Source organism: Leptinotarsa decemlineata, unplaced genomic scaffold (genome assembly GCF_025532065.1).
Source record: "Leptinotarsa decemlineata unplaced genomic scaffold, Ldec_3_MD MMD2_tig00026336_RagTag_RagTag, whole genome shotgun sequence".
In the NCBI taxonomy this organism is placed as follows: Eukaryota; Metazoa; Arthropoda; class Insecta; order Coleoptera; family Chrysomelidae; genus Leptinotarsa; species Leptinotarsa decemlineata.
Window position 1 is genome coordinate 5,523,963 of NW_027412692.1, and position 10,724 is coordinate 5,534,686.

Consider the following 10,724-nt stretch of genomic DNA (forward strand, 5'->3'; position numbering starts at 1 on the left):
TAAGGGTTTAAAGTGAAAAGAAAAAAAATTTAATCGAGCGCGTCAGATTTTCTAAGGGGGTATTAAGTGCACCCAAAAAAAAGCTCCCATTCAATAATCTGACGATTTCGATCTGACACAAACTCGCTGCCATCATTATAATGTGCAAAAAAAATTCGCCATTTTGAAATACTCAAGCGCTTCAGATTAAGATATATATGGTTCATCTTTATGTTCTAGACGTGCTGTCTCATAATCTGATGATTATCTAGAACCTAGAGGGATTCGCCTAATCTGACAAAAAAAATTATTTTTTTTTAAATCATTGAACTTAAATAATTGAAAAGCTCAGGAAATAGCATGCAAATAAATAAGTGTATGTTTTTTAAGTAGAATACTTGTAGTTACAAGAAAATATTTTTTTTAAATTCTCAAAAAAAAATTATTTATAATTAATTGATCAATTAATCATCATCTTCATCACGAACGAGTCTCTGTGATCAGCTGTGATGGCGTCATGACAACAGAATTCAGAGTGGGGACGAAGTGAGAGAGTAATAGATAGAGATAAAGTGAAAGAGAAATAGAAACTTGGAGAGGAAAATATAGGTATCATACAGCTTCACGCATTAAACTTTATCGACGAATTTTTGTTATTTTGGCTTGCGGGAATCGTCAGATTATATATTTTTCGTTATCCTTGAATTATTTCCTTCACAATGAAAGAAAAATTAGCTACGCTCAAGAATGTCGAATGAAGTTATTTTTTTAAAACTTTGCTGCCCTCCCCTTTCTTTGGGTCACTCTCAAATTGTCAGATTAATGGAACATACACTTTTCAGCATGTAATTAACTCACCCTACCTTAATCTGACGTGCTCGAGAATTTCTGATGATCATTTTTTTTACTAATCTGATCCTTTATCCTTCACGGGCGGCCTTATACATGGGGCTCATATTTGGTAGAGGTACTTAACCGGGTACAAGGTATCCCCCCGTATATTATTCTGCCGCGCTTTAGTGTATCCCGAAATCCTCGCTTGGGCTCCCCTCTTTTGATCTTACGGTTGGATGAAAGATCAATCTCTGCGTTTATTTATCATACGCAGATATTGAATCCTGCCATTTGATTGGTTGTAATTGTATGAAACCATCAATAAAAGGCGTTATTATTATTATTATTATTAAAAAATACTTTGGAAACAACTACTTTCATATAAAAGAAAGTGTTTCTTCTAGAGGGTTCTTTGTTCCAGTTTGTATCTAAAAGTTACTTCTTTACATGAATTACAAACTTCTGTAAAAAGTTTATTTTGATATTAATTGGTTTTTTCTTTGCTTCAGAGGATTCCCTCTTTTCTTAGAATTGAGATGAAGAAGTAGAAAGCCAAAACTTTTCTTTTCCATAAGTATATTTTGATTTGATTCGGAGTTTTCACTTTTCTGATTCGAATCTAGTAATTATTACACAACATTATTTAGAAATGTTTGCAAAACTCTAATAGTTTTCACCAGGTTTCTCAATTTCTTTGGATTTTCTAGACTTTCAAATGACATTTGAACCAAAAAATGGTTAAAAAAACAACTTCAACTTTTTCAAATGTATAATATAATGTAATTTTCTTGTCATAATGTGAGCTATTGTGAATGTAGCACAACTTCCTAATAATATATTACAGCATCTCCTTATTATTGTTTCATGCGCACTCGTTGGAAAAAGTAATGATAAAAAAATTGTCGTTTTGCATGTTAATGGACATAAGCTCTCATACATGTGATCAAATCTTAAAGATGTGAGAAAGTGAAAGGAAGGTCACTGATTCATTCATGATTTCTCAAACAAGTCGCACTTTGTACACAACCTCCCAAACCAGTTGACCGAACGGATGCAGATATGAAGAGGAATATTGCAAATAGCTTTCTGGTGATGTGGGTGTTTTCCTTTCAAGAAGTGCTACTAGATAACAGGGTAAGTTTTCTTTATTTAGAGTTCCTAAAAAAAATGTCAAAGATATTCAATTGGGTTTTATGATTTTTCCTAGTATTTTTCACCTATTTTATGGTAAAAAACTGAAAGGTCTGAGTAAATTTTAAGAGTGCTTTTTTTAAAACTCAAGTTCAAAGGTGCAAAAACTTTTTTATATTACTAGATAACATAAAAATATTTTTCACATTTTTCATTTGTTTATAAATTCTCTATAAAAAACAATATATTTCATGATAGAGTTTATCGTTTCGCGAAAATTTGACATTTATATATGATTTGCGTGAAACGTGGAATAAGTAATAACCTTTATTGTTCAATTTGAAATTTTTGCCAAGTCAGGTCTGATTAGGTACTTTTTTGTAAAGGTAACCGACCTTGAAAAATTCTGATTACAGTGAAAATTGAAAAAAAAAGCAGAAAATTTGCAAAAGTGAATGAAATATTCATTTGGGACAAAGAATTATTGCCTGCCATTTACTTTTTGAAGATTATTTCATCCGTGACCTCCAATTCTGACTTTTTCCAGCATTTTGGCCGGTACCTCCAATTCTGACTTTTTCCAGCATTTTGGCCGGTGTCTTCCAGGACGTATCACCAAAAAAAATAGTCTAGTGGGGTCAAATCGCATGATCTTGGCGGCCAATAGCGGACTGCTCCAAAACGTGAAATTGATTGATCACCAAACTCGCATAGGTTCATAGTATTGCGTGCCGTGTGGCATGTAGCATCGTCTTGTTGAAACCACAATTCAACCAAGTCAAATTCTTACATTTTGGGAAAACAAGTCGATAATCTTCGCACGGTATCTTGTTCCATTGACTGTAAGTATCGTTCTTGGAGAAGTACGATCCAATGATGCCGCTGACCCACAAACCGCACCAAACAGTGGATCTTTCAGGGTGCAATATCAGCTTTTGAACTGCCTCTGGTTGCTCTTCTCAACTTCGACAATTCTGTTTGTTCGCATACCCATTGAGCCAAAAATGAGCTGAAGATAGACCCCTAAGACCCATTCACCAAACAAATAACGTTGCGATACGTCATCTGGCTTCAGTGCTTGCAGCAACTGTATCTTGTTTGGTTTGATACCAAGGTCCTTACATAAAATCTTCCAGATAGTCAATAACACAAGCACAATTGTTTGACAACGGCGACAAATTCACATATCAAGATCTTCATTGACACTGGACAATATAGCAGCAATATTCTCCTCAGTACGCACTCTTCGCATACGGTGTATACATCTCTCGTAATAACAAGTTTGTGTGAGAAGTGTTCCTAAGTGTCATGCGAGCCGTTCTTGAGGTTCATTCCTCCACATATTCAGAAATATATTTAGCCTTCTGCAGTCCATAGGTATCCTCTAGCATTTCACATCGATCATTTTTGTAAATGGCGCATGAATGACTATTTCTAAAAACATATTTTTTGCTCAGGTGGCAGGTGGACTGCCGAAAATAAACAGTTGCTATCTAGACTTGAACAAGTAAAGTTGTTTCAATTGACGTTCTCTCAAAAATCGTATAAAACAATATTGCAGAATGCACCCTTACAAACGAAGGAACAGTCTTAAGTACTTCTTTGTGCTTTGTTATGAAAATATTTCAAAAAGTACTTACTTCTTTGAACTTTTGGCTATTCTTCTGCTGTGCATATTCTATTTTTGCTGTAACCCGTTGTTTCCATGTTCGAGTATGAGTTTCGATTCAATAACACAAACATAGTAATTCGATTATTGATTATGTATGTAGTAACTTTGACGATAATTTCATGTCATGCACTGTTATTTCTTCTGGATTATCTGATCATGAAGCTATTCACTTCAGTGTTAACTTCGATTCTACAAAACAAGGTAAAAAGTTCAAGTATGGTAGACTCTACAGTAAAGCAAACTATAATAAGCTCTATTTGAAACGTAGTCAAATTAATTGGGAACATACTCAGGATGTTATTGATTTTTAATTACTCCTTTCCCCATTAAAAGATAAAATTAAAATTAAAAAAGCACTGGCTTAGCAAAGGCATAAAAATATCTTTTTGTAATCTACGATCGCTTAACTACATTAAAAAATTCACAAATAACACAGCATTTCATAACTATGTTGAAAAATACAAAAACATTTATAAAAACCTGATTAACCATGCAAAATGTAATTTTTATCAAAAAAGGATTACCCAAGCAAGTAATAGAGCTAAAGAGACTTGGTCTATTATAAATGACTTTCGAGGAAAGTGAAAAAATAAACGAGCAGATATACCAATACTAATAGATGAACTTAATAAATATTATTGTACAATAGCCGCCACTTTAACTAATAAATCTGACGCACCGTATGATCCCCTTGAGAAATTACGGAATGTAATTTCTTACGAGAAACTAATTTTACACATGTTTGCGAATTACAGGCAATAATCGCTTCATTTAAAAATAAATTGGCATTTGGTAACGACGAATTATCCATGAAAATCTTTGAAAATCTTCCTGCTACTGCTCTAAATGCATTGGCGAAGGCAATCAATCATTCATTTCTAACGGGTTCATTTCCCTCGTTCTTAAAAACTTCGATCGTAATCCCTCTTTACAAAGGTGGTGATCTAGAGAATCCTTCGAACTATCGCCCGATTTCTCTTATTCCGTCGTTAGCAAAAATTATTGAAAAACTGATAAAAATACGTTCACTAAAAAAGTCAAAGGTTTGATGATGTTGCTCAAACATTTCTTTAGAAGGAAGAGCGGTATATCGTCATTTCCTGCAGAATGTTTGTTTTTGAGTTTACTCATTAAGAGTGCTTCTAGTTCTATCTCAGCAAAAGGATTGAGGTATATTGTGAAGTTATTGAATTGAATTTTAGGAAGATCTGTGGTTTCTACTTGAGCTTGATCAATTTTGTTAATGACTTCTGCTGGAGCATTTATGAAATAATTGTTCAGCAAAGTTGATACTTCACTAGCACTTTCATACACAACACCATCTTCAACGATTTCTATATGATTGTTTGGAGCGACTTTACGTTTACTCAATTCCGAGATGACCTTCCAGGCAGTTTTGTTTACATTAACTGAATTACTAATTATGTTTTGATAGTAAATTTTTTTAGAATTTTTTATTAATTGATTATGCCTTTTTTTAGCTATATTGTACATACTATGTAATTCAGGGTATTGAGATTGTATCTGATGCAGGTCCTTCAATTGCATACTAGATTGTTTAACGTTACAGATTACGTTAAACCCATTTCTTGTGTCGATTCTTTTTAATGTAACATTTTTTCAACGGAAAGTGAGACTCAAAGTGAAAAATGAAAATTTTCATAAAAAAGTTAAAGGCATTGTTTATGTCTAACATGTCAAAAAGATCGGTCCAGTTTTCTTGAAAAAGCGCTCTATTGAAACCAAGAATCGCCTGGTCTTTATAATTTTTCCTCATCTGAAAAGAGTAATTCTCTACAACTATCTGTTCGGGATATTCGAATAGTAAAGTTCTATGGTCTGATATATCATTATCAATTACACAGACAACCGAATCATTCCAGCTTGTAAATATATGATCTATTATGGTGGATGAGTGGGATGTTACTCGTGTAGGCCATTCATAAGATCATTTGGATGATAAGGAATACACCTCTATCGACCCAAAAGAAGATTTCAGCACCAGTTCGAAAAAAAACAGTACAGGGAGTGGATATTTTTTTAATCAGCCCAGATAAGTAAAAATGCCATCCTCTAAAATTGTTAAAGTTTTGGGTTGAGTGTATCCTCGATGGTGACATTATGTTCTCAAGAGCACACTTCTCCTTAGATATAAAAAGTTGGTATCATATCAGAAAACATCAAGCTAATTTACAACTTTCCTGAAAGTTAATGTTAATTCGAGTGGTAGAATAGCGTAAGCTAAACTCCGCCAAGATAAAAATAAAGACCGTTTATTATTATTATTTGTAGAAAAACATGCATTCATTTAATTTCACAGTATTCTCTATCGTGTGAAAATCCTCAACATATATTCGCATTGTAACATAAAAACATTGTAACAGAAAAAATCCATTTCTCTTTTCAATCGAGCAGTAATATTTCAGTCCTTCGGTCCTTGTTTGATTATTATCAAAAGTAAAATAATTGTCAATTCATTGATTTATTTTCAGGTCAACGTAGAAGTTCTTTTTGAGTCATTGTGTCCTGATAGCCACAGATTCATCAAGAATCAACTCTATCCAAGCTGGAAGGAAATATCACCATATGTCAATCTGAAATTGGTACCATTTGGAAAGAGTTCGGTGAGAATATTATGTTGGCTTCTTATTTCTCCTAACAACTATATTACTTCCTTAGAGTTTGGATAACGGTGCAAAATTTGTTTGCCAACATGGTCCTTTAGAATGTAAAGGAAATAGAATCATGACATGTGCTTACAACATGCTACCTGATCAGGATCGACAGGTGGAGTTTACCAATTGTTTCATGGAATCATTCCGATCCCAGAAGGACGACCCCCAAGAGTTTGGACAGCAGGTAAAAAAAAATGTTGAAGAAAGAAATAGGAAAACAAATCTCTAAAAGGTATTTGTCATCTGTTTTATATATAGCCATCATCAACTGTTCATGTCCATTTTGTAAATTTGGAAGTAAGTAACTTATAGTCTTCTCAGATGCAGATCCTGCTTTACAGAAGCAGATGCAGATCCTGCTTTACAGAAGCAGGATCTGCATCTGGGGAGAAATACCTCCTGAGCAGATCAGCATACGCAGAGATAAAAAATCCCTGCATGAATGAATCCGTGAAAACCCAACATCTTCATTATTGACCAATGAAATTTTTCACCAATTTACGAAGATACAAGCTATTGAATTTTTTGATGTCATTTTTTATTTCATCTTAACTGGAAATTCTCATTACAACAGAAAATGGTATTTTTTTAAACTTTGAGTGTACCTTTTGTACTTCAAAAAATGTCAAAGATATTTTGCAATTCACTTTTCTGTGATATGCTTTATTATGTGATAATAACTACTTAGTCACTTTTTTGTAAAAAAATCCATAACAAAAAATTGATGAAAAGTACTTGAATTGGTGAAAACTTCCAATTCTTGTCAAATTATATCTTTTATCACTCACTACAAGTTGTTTGGCAATATTCCCATGGATGACGTCATAGCGCCGCCATATTGAATTTGGAGAAAATTACTGATACTCCGCCCGTTTCAATAGAAATGGTCACTTGTGTTATATTGTTGAGGAGAAAATTTCATATCCTATTAAATGGTTTGGAACATAGAGTTGTTGTTGGACTACGGTAGGGATGAACTACGATGTCTAACAGACCTTCTGCTTACAGATCACTGTCATTTGAATCATCATATGCAGAAACTCGGACTGTCGCAAGACAGTGTGTGTCGCCTCTGTTTGGAAAATGATGAAACAGTAGAGCACATACTTTGTGCCTGCCCTGCTTGGGACCAAATCAGGTTTTTAGAGTTCGGCAGAGCCGTACTCGTACCATCTGACCTGAAAGACCACTCACCATACAAACTAATCGGCTTCGTTATGAAGCTTGGTTTATTTGGTCGAGAGTGAATAGGTGTGAGCCACAATAAACCCTTGAGGGTTGTGGTGGGGGGTCGAATAGACTCACTCACTTCGGACCTAACCTAACCTAACTTAACCTAAAGAGAGTTCCATTCGAAATCCTTGACTTGGGTTCATTTTCGGTTGAACTAAGTACAACTATTTGCTCGGCTTCAATGAGCTATTCTTCCTTTCCAAATGTATTTCCTAATGAACTAATGAATGGCACAGAATGGCACCCAATGGATATTAGGCAGAATTTCATTGCTGGCAAGAAAACATTTTTTCGCCCAGAGAATTTCCTCTCTTTTATAACATATTACAGTTTTTATTCCTTCAGATAGATAGAGAATTTTTCAAAAATATAAATTTGCCTATAAATGGACTTAGCAGGTTAACAAATTAGGCAAATGATTGTTTTTTGTAAATTGGTTGGGGCCAAGTCGGGGCCGATTTGCTACCCGATGGGGTACTGGGACAGGTCACTATTTTTTTATATTAATTGACATGTGAGTTTAAATCTGTCCTACGTATGTTTTGAATATATATTCATTGTTTTTCTCCACATGTTACGATGATAGGGAGTCCGACGATATTAGTTATGAATTTCAATTATAGTCTTCACGTAATACTAATTTAAAGAAGGTTCAGTGTTATCTTCATCTGGTAATATAATCTCGATTTATCCTTGAAATTTAATAATCAAAATTTGTTTTCAATAATGAAGTACTAGGTCTGTTAAAAAAGGGAAATATTCAAATTTCGCGGGCTACGTGTATTCGATTAGCGATTTTTAAATTTTTTTATGTTGGTATACTCGTCTCGAACATATATTCACAATTTAAGCTGTGTGAGGTGGAAACTCATCGTGAAAATTAAATTACTATAAGCTTTTTACTATAATGAAATGAATAAAAACACTTTTGTGTAATTACCACTAGTTAATTTTATTTATAAGACCGGCTTCGGATTAAACCCCATTATCAAGTATAAAACTGACATGTGAAATTTGAAAACTCGGGTATATTGGGAGTTTTCAGGTAAGATGGAAGTACAGGTAGTTGAACAAACCATGGTGCCAGCTTTAAAATTCAACAACACTGAAGATTATAGGGGTTGTTAAACTCATAAATTCAAGAGTGGAGACCTACATAAATCGAATTTCTCGTTTAGGGGTATATAGTTCTGGTTTTTATTTGATTTGGTAATTTCCATGGTTTCTAACAAATTCATTTTTTTTCCCTTTATTACATATGTATGGGATTTTCAGGTATATCAACTTTTCTGTTGAAATTTCGTTCAAGTAATTTGCTGAGAGAGCAAGTTTATATTATCTAAAATTTTCCTTATATTTCCTAAGACAGTGTTTCTAATTAACATTTGAAGAAATACCACACAGCTTGTAATGAAAATCTCATATTTGTAGTGTGCCCAATCAGTTGGTTTGGATGCAAATGAGATTCTTGATTGCTACAACTCCGAAGAAGGAACAATCTTACAGTTGACGGCTGAAAAAGATACAGCAAGGATTCGCCCAGTGTCAGTGCCAACAATTTTATTCGAAGGGGTAAGTTCCGAAACATTCACTGTGAAAACGTAGTTCTACTTACATATTTCATTTCAGAAACTTTCTGATGAACTTCATAACAACAGTATCGAGAACTTCAGAGGAGTGGTATGTGAGCTGGCCAGGAGAAGCTATCCAGAAGCTTGTCAGGGATGAAGATGATTCCATTCATTACGATTTTTCAAAAAATATGATTTAATAAAATTACGTGGTGGAAATGATGTATATATTTAATAAAAGAGACTATGAAAAAAATTGCAAATTATCACTATTAGCCTAGGAAATCAAAATTAGAGATCCTTCCACTGTTTCTAATTTCTATTACTTGATATAAAGTATTTAGATTTCTTTTTTGTATCTTAAAGACATAAATGGGATACGTTTTGCAGAATACATTATGGCCATCTAGTTTATATCTAGTATTGTTGGAAACAGAATATCATAATCTCAGAAGACAACATAAATAAGTTCTAAAGAAAATTAACCATACAGGTGATGAATAAATTCAACTTCCTGGCGTCAAATATACAGGGTTTTCCATCTCGGACGAGCCACCCCGTATATTTCTTATCCCATAGTGAGTGGAAAAAATTTCCCGAAACACGTTGAATGATTTTGTTTGGGGGGACATCTTTTGACGTATATTTTAGGCTTAAACCCCCTACTGGGGGGCTCTTCAACCCCTCAAACTTGAATAGGGGAGAGAGGTTGAGTGATGCTTTATTTGAAAGGTCTTAGAAGCCTCTTTACAACGGTGTATGAAAAACGAAAATTTGATAAACCGTTATCGCGAAAAATCTATTTTGCAGCTCGAACGAGCCACCTTGAATAATTTGGTTATTTTTACATGTACAAGCCCATTTTTATTAAGCGCTTTTTACAAACTTAAACAATCTTCAAAAAATCACATAGTTGAAAAAATTGAATTGTTTTATCATCATGCTTACATTCGAAAAAATCAAATCTGCGGGTTTAAATCAAATGTTCAAATTGTCCTCCATTGACTTCCATACAATAATACAATCTTGACTGAAAACCGTCTCTGACATGGTTCAGCATAATTGGAGTTATTTGACGACACTCATTCACAATTCTTTGGCGTAGTTCGTCCAAATTTTCCTCTTCTTCCAATCCAACGACCGGGGTATTGCAAATTGAGGTATTGGCGAACTGGTGCGGCGTAGTGCGGAGGAGCTCCGTCTTGTTGGAAATGCAATTGTTGTTCAAGTAGCAGAGGATCATTTTCTGATTGTTCAGTTATTAACGGATCAATCGCATTTTCCAGCATTTCAAGATAACGTTCGCCAGTTAAATTAGCAGGAATAAACAGAGGTCCAATTAGGTGGTCTCCCAAGATTCCTACCCAAACGTTTAGCTTTTCTGGATGTTGAGTGTGAGCTTCTCGAAATACATGAGGATTTGTATCACTTCAAATTCTACAGTTACGCCGGTTAACTTCTCCATTAAGTGAAAAAGTGCATTCGTCAGAAAAGCAAAAATTGTACAAGAAATTTGGGTTATTGTTGATACGCTCGGCCATAATTTCCCAAAACTCTTGCCTTCAATCTCAATCATCATTATTTAATTCATGAATTAATTTAATATTGTACGGATGGAATTTGTGTCTA

At 34.1% G+C, this 10,724-nt stretch overlaps 1 protein-coding gene across 1 annotated transcript; it reads left to right on the plus strand.

Moving 5' to 3' along the window:
* Window positions 1-1,789: 1,789 nt before the first annotated feature.
* On the plus strand, window positions 1,790-9,318 carry LOC111517624 (GILT-like protein 1). Its single transcript, XM_023173830.2, has 5 exons — window positions 1,790-1,947; window positions 6,109-6,240; window positions 6,296-6,475; window positions 8,956-9,096; window positions 9,154-9,318. The coding sequence occupies exons 1-5, from the start codon at window positions 1,873-1,875 to the stop codon at window positions 9,250-9,252; spliced, it is 627 nt and encodes a 208-aa protein (XP_023029598.2). The 5' UTR covers window positions 1,790-1,872; the 3' UTR covers window positions 9,253-9,318.
* The last annotated feature ends 1,406 nt before the right edge of the window (window positions 9,319-10,724 follow it).

Bases quoted from the DNA above. Each gene is read 5' to 3' on its own strand.
- LOC111517624 (XM_023173830.2), top strand. From the start codon at position 1,873: ATGAAGAGGAATATTGCAAATAGCTTTCTGGTGATGTGGGTGTTTTCC. The intron at 6,476-8,955 runs GTAAAAAAAAAT...TCATATTTGTAG, and splicing joins CCCAAGAGTTTGGACAGCAG to TGTGCCCAATCAGTTGGTTT. The intron at 9,097-9,153 runs GTAAGTTCCGAA...ATTTCATTTCAG, and splicing joins CAACAATTTTATTCGAAGGG to AAACTTTCTGATGAACTTCA.